The sequence below is a fragment of the Garra rufa genome, chromosome 10, assembly GCF_049309525.1.
Source record: "Garra rufa chromosome 10, GarRuf1.0, whole genome shotgun sequence".
Lineage (NCBI taxonomy): Eukaryota > Metazoa > Chordata > Actinopteri > Cypriniformes > Cyprinidae > Garra > Garra rufa.
In genome coordinates this window covers 7,487,107-7,507,234 of record NC_133370.1, presented here as the reverse complement: position 1 = coordinate 7,507,234, position 20,128 = coordinate 7,487,107, and the positions used below count along the sequence as shown (strand labels likewise).

The 20,128-nt window shown below is 37.0% G+C and overlaps 1 protein-coding gene across 1 annotated transcript; it reads left to right on the top strand.

Moving 5' to 3' along the window:
• Positions 1-1,608: 1,608 nt before the first annotated feature.
• Positions 1,609-18,951, top strand: lrrc24 (leucine rich repeat containing 24). The gene is made up of 4 exons (XM_073849205.1): positions 1,609-1,822; positions 6,754-7,032; positions 12,705-12,873; positions 14,708-18,951. The coding sequence occupies exons 1-4, from the start codon at positions 1,661-1,663 to the stop codon at positions 15,871-15,873; spliced, it is 1,776 nt and encodes a 591-aa protein (XP_073705306.1). The 5' UTR covers positions 1,609-1,660; the 3' UTR covers positions 15,874-18,951.
• The last annotated feature ends 1,177 nt before the right edge of the window (positions 18,952-20,128 follow it).

The window sequence follows — 20,128 nt, the reverse complement described above, 5'->3', positions numbered from 1 at the left end:
ATGTCGAGTTTTTGGCTTACCACTTTCTTTCATGGTACAAAAAGAAGAACTGTGCCTTCCGTAGCAAAATCATCTTCATGCATGACAATGCACCATCTCATGCTGCAAATAATACCTCTGTGTCATTGGCTGCTATCTGCATAAAAGATGAGAAACTCATGGTGTGGCCACCATCCTCCCCTGACCTCAACCAGATTGAGAACCTTTGGAGCATCCTCAAGCAAAAGATCTATGAGGGTGGGAGGCAGTTCACATCAAAACAGCAGCTCTGTGAGGCTATTCTGGCATCCTGCAAACAAATTCAATCAGAAACTCTCCAAAAAATCACAAGTTCAATGGATGCAAGAATTGTGATAGCGATATCAAAGAAGGGGTCCTATGGTAAGATGTAACTTGCCCAGTTAGGATGTTTTTGATTGAAATAGCTTTTGATTTCAGTAAATATGACCACCTAATGCTGCAAATTCAGCAAATGCCCATTTTCAGTTCTTTACAACCTTTACAATGTTTTAACTCTGTTGTGCATAATAATGTGGAACAGTGCATTTTCAGTTTTTTATTTTTGAAATAAATGCTGTTACCATTAGGAGGTTTGTTCAATAAAATTCGAATTATACCCTAATGGTTGATGACTTAAAAATTATACTGACTGTCATTTGCATTGACTAATTATGAAAACCAGAGAAAGATATGATTTGCATAATAATTTGGAACGCGGTGTATTTTAAAATCAAAAAGGTTTCTTACTGTATTTTCCTCAAATAAACATCATTTATTAGCCTAAGAGTAAAACCATATATGTACAGTCTATTAAATAACCAGGTTTTAATATGTAATGCAATTTTTTTTTTTATAAACAAACTAACAGATAAGATTATGTTTTTAATGAATCTTTGGTGTTGTATGATGTGCAGAAAGCAAATATATATTAATATATACACCAAGGTAGACTTTGGAACACATTTCCAGCTGTATATGCAATAATACAGTCCAGCCCTGAAGTACATCCAGTCCAGCATGCTGTAAATCTGGGGCCGGGGGGCCAAAATGCACATGTCTTTGTTCATAACTCTTATAATCCATGTCTTAATGAAAAGCTGGGGATTTGAGATGGATGAGGCGAGTGGAGCAGACTGAGGGTTTGATCTGCTCTCCCGGGAGAAGCGTGCAGTGCACGCCGGCCAGTGTTTGGAGTTGTATTTCATATTCTCTCAAAACAGAAGAGAGATCCTGGAGTCAGCGAGCATGTGCACCTCAAGCCTCATGTTTAATTAACCAAAGCCCACCACAGATTCTTCCTAAGAGACCCTTCTGTAGGGACCGGGAGGAAGGAGTGAGAGCTATCCTTCTTTCAGCCGTTTTTTTCCCTCCTTATGTTGACTCTACGCTTACTTTCCTTTCTGCTCGGCAGGATTCAATTTTCCGATCCACTTAAGCGGGATTCTCATGCGTTACGGATCCGATTAGCTCACACGTGCATGCGCTCTTTAACAACAAGCCGTGTCTTTTTGTCTCTCTCTTTTTCTTTTGGACAATTATTTTCCACTGGTTTAACTGCAATCCTTCTCTCTTTCTTCTTTTCTCTTTCCTCTCTTTTGCCCTAGTTCTGCCGCCTCTTTTCTATCATTCCCTCTTTCCTGTTTTCACAGTTCTTTCTGAGATGAATCCTCCTCAGCTGTCTGTGGTGTTGGTGCTCATGTTGGCCCAGATGTGCGCGTCCTCTGTCGCTTGTCCCTCTGGGTGCCGCTGCTATAGTTTGACTGTCGAATGTGGATCCATCGGGCTCAAAGAGATCCCGCAAGGCATTACACATGGGACACAGGTCAGTCGCGTAAATGCATGTGGAGGTCTATGGGTGGGTCAAACTGTTCCTTGACGTGTCACAAAAAGGGTCCATTTAGCATCAGTGGATCTATGAAGTACCTTTAACATTTATGGAATCTTTCCATTCTACAAAATGTTCTTTTTTACTGGTAAAATGTTCTTTACATTATTAAAATGTTCTTCACACTAAGAAAAAATGAAAGTGAAATGAAAACCTTCACTGAAACTTGCACAGAAGGTTCTTTGGGGGGAAAAGTGGTTCTTCTATGGCATCATTGCATTGCGAAAACCCCTTTTGAAAACTTTAGTGAGTGAAAGGCATCATTTTATAACCTAACCATTTATTAAATAGAATTTGCAATGTACATAAAAAGTATCTAAATCATCCTAAATCAATTCCTACAGTGATTTATTAATTTTTCTATTGATTTTAAATGACTTTAATTGAAATAAGTAATTAATAATATAAATAATACAGTTTTTTGGGATGCAAAAAAGATTCTTCTATGGCATCGTTTCGAAAACTTTATTTTTAAGAGTGAAGGGTATCATTTTATAACCGAATCATTTATTAAATATATTTGGCAATGCACAATAAAAAAAAAAGTTTATTATTATTATTTTAATCAAAATAAGTTATTAATAATATAAATAATTATATTTATATATATAATAAATATTTAAATGAAAACATTTGAGTGTTTTTTATGTTTATTGTTGTTATAAATGTTAAAAAATATGGAAAAATACATCACAATGATTTCATTTTTCAAGTAATTTTGAATTATTTTAAATAAAATAATGAATTAATAATTTAAATACTATATATTTTAATAAATACTCATTCATTCATATGAATTGTTGTGTGTTTTACATTTTTATTGAGGTTGTAAATGTTAAAAACAACATGGAAAAATACTCCAAAGTCACAGAATGTCAAAAATAGTTCTTACAGTGATTTATGAATTTTTCTAACAATTTCGAATTACTTAATTTGAATTAGAATTAAGTAATTAATAATATAAATAATAAAATGTTTAATAAATACTAAAATCATAAGAATTATTTTTTTGTATTGTTGGTGTTTATTGTTGTTAGAAATGTTAAAAACAACATGTAAAAAAATACTCCATCACAGAACATCAAAAAAAGTTCCTACAATAATTTACAAATTTTTCGAATAATTTTGAATTAATTAATTTAAATTAGAATTAAGTAATGAATAATATAAATAATACATTTTTAATAAATACTCAAATCATAAGAATTATTTTTTTTTCGTATGGTTGGTGTCTATTGTTGTTAGAAATGTTAAAAACAACATGTAAAAAATACTCCATCACAGAACATCAAAAATAGTTCCTACAATGATTTATTAATTGTTTTTCTAGTTTTCTATTTTTATTATTTTAATTGACAGTGGTAATTAATAATATAAATTAATTAACTTTTTAATAAATATTCAAATCATAAGAGTGACTGTTTGTTGTGTTTTGGGTGTTTATTGTTGTTATAAATGTTTAAAACAACATGGAAAAAATACTCCAACGTCAAAAAAATGTCAAAAATACTTCCAAGGTCATAGAGAAGCTGGAACAGATCCACTGTTACTATGACATTTACAGTGGTATTTTTTTTCTAATAATTTAATCATTCTGAATAATTTGAATCAAAATTAGTCATTTTAAAATCTTCTTATATATTTTATTAATCATACATACTTTTTTATGCTTATTGGTGTTATCAATGTTAAAACAATTTTGACTTCCAACATCAAAGTTCAGAGCAAGTAGAGACTATGTCAAATGTGTGCCATTTTTTTTTTACATTTAATATCCATCTTTTTCGTCATTTAAATTAAACATTCTGTCATGTAAATTAATAAAAAGTTTATTTTGCATACTGTTTATATGCATTTTTTTATTTATTTTTTTGCATAATTTCACATGCAACGTGACCAGAAATAATGTCAAGATGTTTATACTTTACATTTGCTTTTATGGGAGAAAACTAGGCTGAATTGAGAGAGATTGATCAGCATTCATAAAGTTGATGTGAAATCAAGTCAAGTCAACCGTGTTTACTGTAATAAATATTTTTGGTCTTGTTATGAATGATTAAACAATGTGTTTTTATTTCTATTCAGTTCTTAACAGACGTTAGTGAATGAAAACATAAAAAAAAAAAAAAAAAAAACACTAGATCAGAACTGTCCCACATATAAGCACTATTTTCCAACCTGTCCTAATTTTTTATTCCGGTCATCTGGTCACCCTAAATGATAAAATACTGCCTTCTTTTGTTTGTATCTACACCTTGACCCACAATACAGCAAACCTGGCATTATACTATAGATCATAACTCCAGATAGTGCTGGAAATCGTTCACTAAATCATGGTCTGGGTCTGCGTCGCCCTGTGGACCTTATTTGCATGTCTCTGTATCTGCCCCAGTCGCATCTCTAACATCACTGCAGCTCGTGAATATTCATAAGCCGGCTCGCATAAATTGCTCAATTGACCCGTGTAACCTATGCTTCACAAGAAATTTGCTTCGGCTCGGCCTGTGTTTGATCACAGACAATAGCTTGATAGAAATCAATTACAAAATTAATCAGTGTAATATGTTGCATCATTAATACAGTTAAATGAGTGAAGACAGGCCACTCCGTTGTTCCGCTCTTGTGAAAGCCCATTAATGCCCTTCTGATGTTGCTAATTGATTTGTTTGTGCTCAAGGATAGTCGACCCAGAGTTGTGCAACACCCCCAGAACATTGCACTTATCTATTTCATGTTAAAGAAAACCTTCTTTCACTGAATTCACCTTAAAAGGAGTGAAAAAGAACAGCTAAAGCAAAAAAAAACATTGTACTTTGTGATTCAGAACAGGCTAAATGGGTGTTTTTGTCTGCAGTCTCTCACTGCTGTCGCTGATTAGGACAAAAACTCATGTTGACATGAAAGAGACGGATGTTGCTTGGATGTTGCTTGTATTTCTCGGCACGCCAAAACCATTTTAATCACTGCAGCTTTCTATAAAATAAAAGCGATGCAGATTCTCATTAAGTTTTTGTAATTATTATTAGAAATTATAAAAATTATTTAAAAAAATCTTTCAAGAAATGATATACACATAGTATACATTATTATTATATTATTTAAATAATATTTATATACATATATAATTTTTTAAGTAGATTTGTTAAAATTAGAAATTAAAATTAATAACTTTTAAAACTACACTATTCACTATTATAATTAACTATATAATTTATTATTATTATTAATCACAACAGAATTAATAATATAAATTATTAAATATTATTATTCTATACTACTACTAATAAAATATAATAATAATAATAATTCCATTGTTAATATAATTTTAATGATCATTAGACTAAAACTATAAAACATAGTAATAATAGTAATACTACTACTTGTAACAACAACTTGATATGGCCACAGCCATATCACCCTGCAGCCCAAGACTGGTTGCTCACTGAAGCTAAGCAGGGTTGAGCCTGGTCAGTACCTGGATGGGAGACCTCCTGGGAAAACTAGGTTGCTGTTGGAAGAGGTGTTAGTGAGGCCAGCAGGGGGTGCTCACCCTGTGGTCTATGTGGGTCCTAATGCCCCAGTATAGTGATGGGGACACTATACTGTAAAAAGCACCGTCCTTCGGATGAGACGTTAAACCGAGGTCCTGACTCTCTGTGGTCATTAAAAATCCCATGGCACTTCTCGTAAAGAGTAGGGGTGTAACCCCGGTGTCCTGGCCAAATTCCCTCCACTGGCCCTAGTCAATCATGGCCTCCTAATAATCCCCATTCATTGAATTGGCTCCATAACTCTCTCCTCTCCACCTGTAGCTGGTGTGTGGTGAGCGCACCGGCGCCGTTGTACTGTGGCTGCCGACGCATCATCCAAGTGGATGCTGCACACTGGTGATGGTTGAGGAGAGATCCCCCATATGATTGTAAAGCGCTTTGGGTGTACAGCAATACACAATGAAAGCGCTATATAAATGCTTCATTCATTCATTCAACTTCAAATATTATTAGACTACATCAATAAAGCATATTATTAATAATAATTATATTATTAATGACAACAACAATAATATTTACAATAATACTTGCACTATTAATATAATAATAATTGTTATAATAATTATAACAATCAAGTGATAATTATATTATTAATGTAATTTAAATTATCATTAAACTAAAACTATAAAGCATTATAATAATAATATAATTTTATTATCAATATAATAATTTATCATTATTATTATTGTTATTATGTTTCTCAGAGAACTGATATATGTTGTTTATATATTGACTAGCTATTTTAAAGCTGAAAAGTGTGAATATTGATAAGAAACACAGATCAAACTTGCTATCTCTAGTACTTTCTGCTTAAATTTATTTAATGCTATTTTTTAAAATCAACCATATGTGACCCTGGACCACAAAACCAGTCTTTTGTAGCACATGTATATTTGTAGCAATAGCCAAATATACATTGTATGGGTCAAAATTATTGATTTTTCTTTTACACCAAAAATCATTAGGATATTAAGTAAAGATCATGTTCCATGAAGATATTTTATAAATTTTACTGTAAATATATTAATTTTTGCTTAGTAATATGCATTGCTAAAAACTTCATTTAGACAACTTAAAAGGTGATTTTCTCAATATTTCGATTTTTTTGCACCCTCAGATTCCAGATTTTCAAATAGTTGTATCTCAGCCAAATATTGTCCTATCCTAACAAAGCATGCATTTTCTAAATTTCACAAAATTGAACCATATTACTGGTTTTGTGGTCCAGGGTCACATATCACTCACTCTCTCTTTTATTTAAAAAAACCTGTGTTAGTGTACTAATGTTTTTCCCATGGCATCCCATGGTCCTTTCAGACCATCTTTCTACAGGACAATGCCATTGGACAGATCCGTCAGCGGGATCTATCTGACCTCGGCCAGCTGCACTACCTCTATCTGCAGAACAACAGCATCTCCACACTGGAGGCCGGGGCATTCAAAAACCTGGGCCTGCTTCTGGAGCTTGCGCTCAACGGAAACCGCATCCACCTGATCACAGCTGACGTGTTCCGCGGCCTGGACCACCTGCGCATCCTCTACCTCGCAGGAAACCAGATCACCAGACTGGAGGACTACACCTTCCGTGGACTGCAGGTAGATGAACCATCTGAAATATATCAAATGAATATCAAAATATGCACTTCCAAATGTTTTACCACTCCCATCTACTGTAGGTTATGGGAGCATTCATGTGCAGCATTAATGTGATTAAAACCATTTAAAAATTGACTATTCACCTTATTCTTCAACGCAGAGGTAAGCCTATGGGTGAGACTTCCGGTTCACTAGCTGCTATAGGGAAATGATAAGAAGAATAACAACACGCAAAATAGTAAAACAGCTTGCACTACACAGTATTGTGTTCATAATTAAGATAATATATTAAAATAATATGGTAAGACCATAGACTGTAAAAAATATGGACGTAGTATCCGTGACGTCACCCGTAGGATTCTGAAGCGCTATTTTGAAGCCTGTTGTGGGCGGGATTCGGCCGTCGCCATCTTGGAAACGCGTCACCGCGCGTCACTCCCGGACAATCAAAAATGGGCAAAAAGGCGGAACGTGGGTGGAGCTGGTTGCTGAAACCACGCCCGCCTAGCGCGACAGTGGTGACAGCAGCGGCAATCCCCCTGTCACTCAAGTGGACACACCCTTAATTATGCTCAACTTTAAGGCTTAATATAACTTAAACGGATGAGTTATAAAAAAATTCACCCCCCTCACAGTTGACATGAAGGGCAAAACTAGCTATATAGACCAAAACCATTTTTTGAACCAGGCTGTAAACATACTTTTTTCTGCTGTAAAGTTGGGCATTTTAACATGGGGAGTCAATGGGACTGACTCTCTTTTGCAGCCAGCCTCAAGCGGCCAGTCGATGAATTGCATTTTAAGACACTTCCGTGTTGGTTTCAATAGAGAGAGCGGGAGGTTGCCCCTTGGGTAAGACACACAAATTTGCAATATCAAGCAGCACAACGAGCTGTTCTGTACAGCTAAAAATAGCTGGATGCATAATATTTACAAATGGCCCAGTTGCCCCGGTTAAAAAAACAGCTAAAACCAGCCTAGGCTGGTTGGCTGGTTTTAGCTGGTCAGTAGGATGGTTTTAGAGGGGTTTAGGCCAATTTTCAAGCCTGGCCAGGCTGGTCAGGCTGGGAAACCACCAGCTAAAAACAGCCTGACCAGCCTGGCCAGGCTGGGAGACCAGCTAAAACCAGCTACTTCCAGCTTAAACCAGCTAAGACCAGCCAACCAGCCTAGGCTGGTATTAGCTGTTTTTTTTTTTTTTTCAGCAAGGTTTACAAAGAAAAATAAGGTGGATAAAGGTTCAACAAGGATTGTAATTTTATTGGCATGTGAGCTACATGAAATAGGCAAAAAGTTTATTCAAGAGATCATTATTACCTAAACAAGATTATTTCCAAAATGAAATTGTGAACTGAAAAGGAAAATATGTGAATTTTGCATAGGAAATGTTTTTGCGCTATTAGTGTCACCTAGCGGAATTACAACAATAAAGCATGTTTTCAAACGCCCATTTCGCAGGTCAAACAGCACAAACATGGTTCTTACGAGTCTATAACAATGAAAACATGTCTCAACAGGTATAAAAAGGCTGCTTTTAATAAAAGGTCCAACATATCAGGAATACTTTTAACTTTAAGTTCAGTTTACCTGACGAGAAAAAAACTCAAATTCGTCGTATCGACTGAAATCCAAACATTTCATACGAATCCTCCATCTTGTAAAAACTTCTGCCAGTATTTACTTTTGTTTTACCATAATGACTATTTCTGTGTATTTTGGCAGGTCTTAGTATTTTGGTTTGCTCTTCTGTAACGGATTTACGGATTAACATCAGTTAAACAAACACCTTCTAATTTGGCTTGCTACTGTAGCCCCGCCCCCAAACTTTCGCTATTGGCTGCGCGGAGGTATGCAAATACATAGGTTGACAGGCAGGTGGGGTATCCAATCATTTTATTTGAACCAAATGAAATGATTCGACGAACATTTATCACAACATTTTAAAAACTTGACCTTCAGTTATTGACATCGTAAATCTAACTATTTTTTCTTTATATTTCCATTAAAATAAACAAATAAATGTTTTAATGAACATTTTAATGAACATTTTTAATTTTGGCCATCTGGTGGCCAAAAAAATAAAAATTTGTGTAATGATCTCCGTATGCATATAGGGAGATACAGAAGGTTACATGTCATTACACTTTTTTTTCAGCAAAACCTGATATTTATCCAATCAAAAAATATCTAAATATTAACAAAAGTAATCTTTTAGAACGTCTAAATATATTTCTAAATGCAAACCCTATTAAAATGAAGAAACAGTCTAAAAAAAAAACAAAAAAACAAAAAAAAAAAACACAAAAAAACAATGGGAATCCCAAAGCCCCTGTGTATAGGGGCTTTGGGAGTCAAAATTATTATTTTTTGGACTGTTTCTTAATTTTAATGAAGAACACTTTCTGAACACTTTTTTTCAGCACAGTGGCTGATTTGTAGCTTGTATGACCAAACAATGATCAGAATTATCGCATTTTTTCATATTTCACATTCATTTTCTATGTCGGACATTTTTGACCGCGAAGGAGCCAAGTGTGACTATTATTTTTTTTTGACCCTTTAATACAGGGGTCCCCAAACTAAGGCCCGGGGGCCAAATGTGGCCCGCCCCCACATTTTGACCGGCCCTCTGAACAATGCCAGAGACAAATTTTGAAAATGTAATTTTAAATGTTTTACTTATATCATGTCAGTATTTGATAATAAAGGTTGGCTTTCAAACTAAAATTTCCCTTAGTTATTAACATAGCCTAATTATTTGTTAAATTCACCAACAGAATGGTACATTCAACATAATGCGTCATCGTGATTGAACAGGTGCAAAAGCAAGACTTCACTCATCTCCCAGTTACCCAAAAATTTTCAGCTGAGAAACCAGTGGCCCCATTCCCAGTTGAAAAGTCTGTGGAAGCACTGAAAATGCTGAAGGCGGAGTTTGCCGTGTGATTCAAAAAACACAGTGGACCAACACCAGCAGATGACATTGCACCCCAAATCATCAAGGAACTTGTGCTACTTGTGCGTAAGGGTGTCAATGCTTGTCTTCTGGACAACTGTCAGATCAGCAGTCTTCCCCATGATTGTGTAGCCTAGTGAACCAAACTGAGAGATCATTTTGAAAGCTCAGGAAACTTTTGCAGGTGTTTTGAGTTGATTAGCTGATTGGCATGTCACCATATTCTAATTTGTTGAGATGAAAGTGAAAGTGAATTGGTGGGTTTCTGTTAAATATGAGCCAAATAATCACAATTAAAGGAACCAAAGACTTAAACTACTTCAGTCTGTGTGCATTACATTTATTTAATACACAAGTTTCACAATTTGAGTTGAATTACTGAAATAAATGAACTTTTCCATGACATTCTAATTTATTGAGATGCACCTGTATATCTTTTAAAAAGAAATGATAATTTGTCTGTGTGGTGCATAACAAAATAATACACTATTCTAGCATTAAAAGGTATAATAAATACAGGTAAAATCATAATAAATAATAATAATACTAGTAGTCAGTCCGGTCCATGGAATTTTCTTTTATAAACCGACCCGGCCCTCCATTAAAGAAAAGAAAATTATGTGGCCCTCTCAGAAAAAGTTTGGGGACCCCTGCTTTAACATATCCGAATCATGTCAGTGATTTTTTTTGTGTACTCACATAGCTAATGCAACAAAAGTCACCAAGTGTCATCTCATTCTGATGAAGCTAAAAAATTTTAAAATTCAAAATATAACATTTTTCAGTTAAAAATGACTGAAGAGGCCCAGAGGGTTAAGATATTAGCCTAACATTTCACCTACCAGTCCGGAAATGATAAGAACAAACATGAATGTTGTCAAGACACTTGCCCTGGAAATCCTGGTTCAGTTTGGCCAACCACAAATGCCTTTTGTTCCTCAGACTTCTTTTTTGCACTCTTCTCCCTGATTTATTATAACTTTGGCAGTCTATTATGTTTTCCTGGTCTGACTGATTAGTACAGCCCAAAACATGACAATAAGATGAGATGAGATGAGATTCAACTTTATTGTCATTACCCATGTACAAGTACAAGGCAACGGAATGGTATGGAAAATAAGGAATAAGACACATTTGGAAAAGAGAGGTGATAGGCACATAGTCACAGACATAACATTGCAACAGGGGAGGGGGATAGGGGATGAGGAACAAGTCCAATGTAGGCAACAGCCATCCAGTCCTGCAGCCATGACAGCGCTGGTCACAGACCCGCCTACCCACACCGGGGGTGAGAAGCACGAAGGCGTGGAATGCACGGGGGAGGGTTCTCGATCTGTAGCCATGTACGTATATATGTGTGCGTGCATGTGTGTGTGTGTGTGTGTGTGCAAGCCTGTGGAGTCTGAGCCCAGACCACAACAGGTGTCCTTGGAACAGGGAGAAGGAATTCAGAGCGTCTCCTTATCTTGTTCTCCGGGGGAAGCTGTTTGTCTCCAGCAACCTTATTTTTCTTTGTAAACCTTGCTGAAAAAAAACAGCTAATACCAGCCTAGGCTGGTTGGCTGGTCTTAGCTGGTTTAAGCTGGAAGTAGCTGGTCTCCCAGCCTGGCCAGGCTGGTCAGGCTGTTTTTAGCTGGTGGTTTCCCAGCCTGACCAAGGCCGTCTGGAAGAAGGGGGGAGCCAAAAGAGAAAAAGGTTTCCTTTTGGGTCAATATCTGCCAATTTCGCAGATATCTAATGTCCATCACTGGTCTCCCGGTCTGTCCAAAACTCGTTGCATAGCCGCTAGCTTCTCCACAATGTTTTCCAATTTGCGGTCCATAACCACAGTCTGAGTACTAACAGCTCTGCCCACCACTGTTTCAATCCAGCCGGCCAGCTTAGTGGGGTTTTGAGCCGCGCTGACCGCTTTAACCAATCGTCGATACCCCAGGGTCCCACCTAATCCCATCAGCAGAAACCCTGTTATCAAAGTTCCGAATAGGTAAATATCTTCAACATCCTCCAGGGACAGAGCGGCCAGGCACATGACGCGCCACTTCTCCCACCCGTCCATCACGTATCCAGCTGCAAATGTTCCTGCAGGACAGTTGGGTTCCCCCGAACCCAGGCTTCTCGTCGAGAAGATGGTGTCAATTGCGTTCAGAGTCCAGTTGATCAAATCCATAATTCCTTTTGTATTGGAGAGCAGGGCAAAGAGAGTGTCAGAGATAGAACTAACAAGACGAGACAAGAGGAGAGATAGGGCAGGGAGAGGAGAAAGATGCGACCGCCTCCGCCGAGAGCCAAACGAGAAATGCCAATCAATAACTGACCATTGTCAATAGAAATAATCTGCAAAATATTGATGACATGTTGTGCACGCAACAATATTAGAACGTTTTATCCCAACATTGTGGGAAAATTTATGAAATACTAAAACTATACTGCTGTCTCACTAAAATAATTTTTAGAATGTTACAAATATTTGCAAAGCCTTTACATAATATTACAGTAAAGTACATACATTTCACGAGAGTAGAAGAGAAGGGAAAACCACAGAAAAGCAGTACAAAAACTCTTTTGTACTGGCTTTTTCAGCAGTATGCTAATTTGATGGAGACACTGAACTGAAAATAGATGACTCTGCATTATGCTCGATTGCTTTACAAAGTGTGTTTTTATGATAGCCATGATCATGCTTGTCATAATTTTCATGATGAAATGTTGACTGCAGCGGTTGCAGGAGCTGCACCTGCAGGAGAATGCAGTGGAGGTGCTGGGAGACCAAGCTCTGGTGGGCCTGTCCTCTCTGGCTCTTCTGGACCTGAGCAGGAACAACCTGAGATCCCTGAGTCCCGCTTCACTCAAACCCCTCGTGAGCCTACAGGTGCTGAGAGTCACAGGTAAGAGGTTCGCATTTGATTTCTTGAGCAGCAAATCAGCATATTAGAATGATTTCTGAAGGATCATGTGACACTGAAGACTGGAGTAATGATGCTGAAAATTCAGCTTTGAATCACTGGAATACATTACATTTTTCTCTTAAAGGGGACGTTCGCTTCCAGAACAAAACCCCCTTGTCATCCAAGATGTTCATGTCTTTCTCTCTTCAGTCGTAAAGAAATTATGTTTTTTTGAGGAAAACATTTGAGAATTTCTCTCCATATAGTGGATTTCTATGGTGCCCCCGAGTTTGAATTTCAAAAATGCAGTTTAAATGAAGCTTAAAAGGGCTCTAAACGATCCCAGCGGAGGAAGAATGGTCTTATCCAGCAAACGATAGGTTATTTTCTAAAAAAAAAAAAAAAAAAAAAAAATTTAAATACTTTTTAACCTCAAATGCTTATCTAGCTCTGCGTGAACTTTGTGTATTCCAATTCATGTCTACGCTGGCCGCAGCAGCTAAAGTCTGTCTACACTGAACACGACAAAGCGACCGTTGCAAATCATTTAAACTTTGTGTGAGCACGTCAAAAAATAAAACGCGGCAGCAGATTACTGTCAGGAATTTGCCGTGTCACGCCGTGCCACCCAGCCCCACATCCAGTGTAGACAGCATAATAGGTTCTATTGTAATTTGTCGCATCGCACTGCTCAAGTCCGGCGTAGACACGGTGTAAGGGTACGTCGAAAAACTTTCATCTCATTATCTTCTCCAACTTCAAAATTATTCTTGTTTGATCTTCTTCACATGTTCACTTAGTAAACACTGGGTCGGTACTTCTGCAGTGATGTGCATAGAAGGTCAAATGCCTTTTACAAAAAAAAGGTAAAACAGCAATGCAGGATGATTCTGAAGTGGGAAAAGAAAATGAGATGGGAGTTTTTCATCATACCCTAACTGTCATGAACCGGAGTTCATTCAGAGCTAGACAAGACGAGCATTTGAGGTCAAAAAGTATATTAATTTTAAATTAAATAAATTAAATAAAAAAAATATATATATATTTTTTTTAGAAAATAACCAATCGTTTCACTAGATAAGACCCTTCTTCCTTGGCTGGGATCCCTTTGAAGCTGCATTTAAACTGCAGTTGGAAGATCAAACTTGGGGGCACCACAGAAGTTCACTATATGAAGAGATATCCTGAAATGTTTTCCTCAAAAAACATAATTTCAGTAACAAATTTCAGTTATTGTTAATTTACTAATACATGATTGAAATATTGTTAACATTAGTCAATGCAGTGTGAACTAACATGAACAAACAATGAACAACTGTATTTTCGTTAACTAATGTTAATGAAGATTAGTAAATACAGTAATATATGTATTGCTCATGGTTAGTTCATGTTAGTTAGTACATTAACTAATGTTTAACTAATGAACCTTATTGTAAAGTGTTACCATAATTTCTTTATGACTGAAGAAAGAAAAACATAAACATCTTGGATGACAAGAGGGTGAGTAAATTATCTGTACATTTTTGTTCTGGAAGTGAACTTCTCATTTAAGAAAAGCAAATGTAAGATAGTCTCATAAATATTAATTAAGAAATGTTTCCATTGGTAGCTCAGCCAGGTTAAGAAAACTAATTTACATTCATGACCCAACCTTTCACTATAAAACAGTTGGTGTTGTATGAGTTGCACGGCCTGCAAATATACCTCAGTGACATGGCATTTAGATGTCAGACCAGCTTTACGTTTGCTCAAATATTTTTGCATGACATGCCATTTGGGTAAATATTTAATATTGCTGTATTTTGAGAGGCTTATATTGCATTCGCTCTTACAGATAACCCGTGGCGCTGCGACTGCGCTCTGCACTGGCTGCGCGGCTGGATAAACGAAGAAGGTCAGAGGCTATTAAGCTCAGCCGAGCGGCGAATGCTCTGTGCCGAACCTCCGCGGCTTTCCCATCTTAGTCTGGTCGAGGTTCCCGCAAACAGCCTCGTTTGCATACCGCCCGTAGTGCAACTGGAGCCCAGCCATTTGACGGTGCGTTTGGGGGAGAGTCTACGCGTATCTTGCCAGGCATCCGGATACCCACAGCCACAAGTCACTTGGAGAAAAGCGTCCCACGGAAAAGCTCAGCTGTCGCCCAGAGGTCTGGTGCAGGAGGTCGGGATGGATGGAGACACCAAAACCGGTGGGAGGCTGGTAACAGCCAGGCCTGGTGGAAAAGGAGGGCAGGCGAGTCGTGGGCCAGTCCGAGGAGGATCCGACGATGGAGGAGATCGGGAAAGCTTTAACCCGGACACAGGAAGCGGGATGCTGTTTCTCAGCAATGTTACAGTGGCCCATGCAGGACGCTACGAATGCGAGGCCTGGAATCCCGGCGGAGTGGCTCGGGTGACTTTTCACCTGTCGGTGAACATGTCTTCGTCTTCGTCTCGCTCAGAAATCTGGCCTCGACTACATTCCTCGTCTTACTATCATCCTTCCTCGGTGGATGTGAGTCAGGAGCCGCTTTATGAACTTGAAAGCATGGACTTCAACGCACTTGGGACCGCAACTCAGACAGCCATCGCTGTGGGAATCTCTCTTTTGGCATTGACGGCATTGTTGCTTCTCTGCATGATTTACAGTCGCCACCGCCAGCGGCAGAAAGAGGAAGGCGGTTACGGTGCCAGCAAAGAGGAAAGCATCCTCTATGTCAACGACTACTCCGATGGTCCCACTACGTTCGCTCAGCTTGAAGAGTATCGAGATGAACGTGGCCACGAGATGTACGTGTTAAACCGTGCCAAACCAGTGCTGCCTCCCCAGTCGTCCTGCAACCAACAGGGGTCGACGCTAAAGGTCGGCGAGTGCATGCTGACCCCGGGCCGGGCCGTTGGGATCGGACCCCGTAGGGCTCCCGCGGAAGGAGGAGAAGCACCTCCGCTTGACCCCGAAGGCTTGTTCATGAACCAGAGTTTGCTGTTTGACACGCAGATTGCTTATGAGATCCACTGCTGAACTGGATCGCTGGGTAGACTTCAAGGTTCTTACCATCGGATGTTATCCTGTTGAATTTCCTTTTGTTCTGAGAGCACAAATGTATTTTCTTTTTTTGGTGGAAAGCATTGAAGGAATAACATACTTTAAAGCTGCGTGTGGAATTTCAGTGCCATCAGATGGATTTAAAAAGATGTTGTCTGAAAGTCAAGGCAGTGGTTGAGTCAGAGTTGCTACACTCTTAAAATTAAAAGTGATACCAAAGAAGAACCATTTTTGGTTCCCCAAAAGAACCTTTCAGTTAACGGTTCTTAAAATAACCTTTTGTTTCTTCATGTGAAGAACATAATCTAAAGAATCCTTTTCCTTATATGGGGTCTTCTACAGAATTGGTGCAAACTGCTGTCCCACAACCCAAAAAACACATTTAAAAACCATTTACATCTTAGATCCTTATATTATCTATTGAAACCCACAGTAATATTTGAAATATTCGTAAGCTTAATATATTTTAAATCATTATTTATTGAGTTATTTCAATAACCTCTAAATTTCAATTTATGAAAATGATATTTAAATAATTTTTGTATTTTTCCCCATTGTTTTTTTTTTTTAAAGTATCTTTGATTCTTTTAAAAAGTGAAGTTCAAAAAATAAAAAAAAATGTATATATTTCTTTGTAAATTATGAAACTTTATGTATTAATTATGAAACTTTATGTATTAATCCCTAACTTTGAAATCAGTATGATCAACTTTTTGCCTTTTACAAAGAAAAATTGGATTCGAAATACAACAAATCTCATAAACTACACTTGAAATATTGTTAAAAATGTAATTACTAGAAATGTATACCTTGGATATTATACAGTTTGCATCTTTTTCAAGACGTTTCCAACTCTGACTTTGGATTAATTCTGTAGAATGGCCCATATAGAGCCTTTTGTGCAATGGAAAGTTTCTTCATTGGCATTTATAGTTTAACAATCATGGAATCTTTTCATTCCACTAAAGTTTTTTTTTATATATATAGTGGAAAAGCGTTCTTTAGATTATTAGAATGTTCTTCACACTAAGAAAAAAAAATATTTAAAATAACTTTTTACTGAAAGCGTAGAACTAAAAATGGTTCTTGCATTGCTTTGAAAACCACTTTTGAGAGTCTTTAGTTGTTAAGCGTGTATATTGTGTGGCATAAACAAGCAGGAAATGTTAAAAACATCAGTGTTTGTTCTCTTTGGGGAAAATCGACCTACAAATGGCTACTTGTATTCATCTCTGGGATTGCACACAGCAGCTTTTAGGGAATAGTTCATGCAAAAATTGTTAGCATTGGCATTGTTTGCATGATTGTTTTGTTCTTTAGAATCACAAATAGAGATTTTTATGAATGCACTATGGTGTTATTTTAAAAAACATATTCCATTCTCCATTCTGAATATTTAACTAGTTCTCATTTGTGTTCCACAAAGAAAAAATAACAGAAAATGGGTTTGGAAGTTGATAATTTTGTAATTTTTTCGTAATATGAATAATTTTATAAACATGTCAAAATGCTTTTGACAGAAAATAATTGAATTTTTCTACAGCGATAGGGCCGTGAGGGTAAAGAGGGAAGAGATAGTTTTAATGCACGGCCACAAAAATAGATCAAGAAAATGCAAGTGAGGAGTCGGGAAGTGAAAAAGAGAGTTTCCAAGGATAGCCCAGTGAATGATTCATAGGATATAAGCTACTGTTGAAAAAGTCTGGTGTCAGTAAAGGCATTTATAATGTTATTATAAAAATAAAAATAAAAATGCTGTTCTTTTAAACTTTAAATACATCAAAGAAAAAATGCATCACAGTTACTAGACAAACAACATTGATAATTATCAGAATTTGTTTCTTAAGCAGTAAATCAGCATATCAAAATGATTTCTGAAGGATCATGTGAAATGTGAGATTAGAGTAATGTTGCTAAAAATACAGCTTTGATCACAAAAATAAATAAGATTTTAAAATATACTACACTAGAAAATGTATTTTAGTTATTGTTAAATTGTTACATTATTGCACAGTTTTACTGTTTTTACTTCTTTTATTTTATTTTATTAAATTCAGCCATTAAGTGCATGAGACTTTCTTTAAAAACATTTAAAAACAACCCCAAACTTCTAAACAATAGTGTAGTTGTGAGGGCTAAAAAGGTTTGATCAACCCATATGCATCACTCACTGGCAGATTATGATCATTTATATTGCAGCCTCTTTTTAAAACAACATCAAGGTGACAAATTGATTAAAGTTTCATTTTTGCATGAACTATTCCTTCATTACAACAGTGCTGGTTTTTGCTGAAAGCAGATTCTTATGGAATGAGAGCTATTACGTGAAACTACCAAAAACTGGATATTTTTTGTCTTGTTACTGTGAAATGAAGGATGAGGTCTGTCTGAAGGTTTGACCTCTTGGACAGGGACTGTGAGGACAACAGCGAAGGACATTTGTCAGGAAGTCCCTTTGTCCATCGTTACGTGTCAGGCAGTGTGAATAGCTTAATGTCCTTCTTCTTGCAAAAGCTGTCTACATATTTCAAGTATCCTTTCTTTTCCTACGCATTCCTGTGTGTGCTTATGTGTGAACGGCTGGCAGCAGAAGAGAATGAAACCTGCTGTAAACAAGAACCAAAAGCGGGTGGGAGGTTTGTTCACTACAGCCTGGATATAAATGAAGTAGTCTCATCTATTTCCCGTCTGAGGCTCGTTTGCTCTCCTACTCTTGACCTCTGTTGGAATAACACTGTGAATAAACAAACAGGACTCTACATTCACAGCTAGCTTTTGTAAGTTATTAGATATGCCAGTTCCTTTCATATAACGGTATTGTTTTTGAGAGTGTGAGTATTTTTTTTCCTCTTGGCTTTTTTTCTTCCCCAGCATTACACGGACTATTGAGTAGTGATCACATCAGGGTAAACTGTATAAAAGCATTCATTTCAGCTTGTGGGAACATCTCAAGGTGTTACGCTTCTGCTCAACGATACAATAGTTTGTGTATTTCTGTCAAATGTCTGTCAAATATCAACCTATTTTATCCGAATAAATTATTCCTTTATTTGAGATTTTCTGTGTGTCAAAGGAAAGGGGTGAATGGGTCACCAATGGTATTATAGTAGAGATACTATTATAGTTTTATGAAAATATTTTGAGTATGATTTAGATTTTATTTTTATATTTTTTGTTTTTATTTTAATTTTAGTTGTTTGTGTCATTAGGGTTTCAAGCAAGTGCTGAAACCCTATTGTAATTGTTAGAATGGCCAAGGATCTCCACGTAAAACTGATCGGACAGACCAAACCGTAAGTCATAGAGACTTAAAACTTGGAAGGATGGTAGTACTCACACTGTCTACAACATCACCGAGGCTCACCCCAATTGGCCTAATGGGGGCTCTACAGTGATCAAAAGTGCGAAATCACTCCTTAACCGTTTCGGGTATTTTGCATTTTTTGCAAAACCTACATTTGTGAACTAGAACTAGGTTTTTTTTATCTGATCAGAACCAAAACAGTGCAGGAAGATTCTCTAGAGAGTTAATATCAATAATTATTAAAAAAAAGTTGAACTTTTGACTCTCCGTCACAAAATGACGCCAAAATGTTCAAAAGGGGCAGGGCCGCTTTTAATAAAATGGCTGTAAATTTTTAATGGAATGAGATATCTTCGCCAAACTCACAATGCATATCTAAGAGCTCAGTTACAGAGCTTGACCACTGGCTATATGAGAAAATACATAACTATGCAACCACAAAGATGTGAAAAACCTAATTTTGCAAACTAGTCCTAGGCTTTTCGCCCAATCAGAAGCAAACCAGTGCAGGAAGATTCCCTTTAACTTTTGACTCTCCATCACAAATGGAAGACAAAACGTTCAATAGGGGCAGGACTTTCAGTGAAATGCCTATAGCTCCTGAATGGAATGAGCTATCTTCGCCAAACTCATGCGTTTGTAAGAGCTGAATCTGAGGTCACATGAAGAGTTTGATCGGATTTCCGGGAGACACAAGTGTCATGTTTATTTTCGGTCCGACGGGAAACAAAGCGCAGACTGATTTACTCGGTGTTTTGCTAAGAGGTGCTTATGTAGACGCCATTGTTATTATATACTTTTGCAACGTTTGTGAACAAATTACTGACTTACTGCTTGTTCTCCCCGTTCTTCTTTAACTTTCAATGCTAGTTATTTCAATGACTGACTTGTTGCATGCCAGTCTGTTGTTGTGGGGACATTTCACGG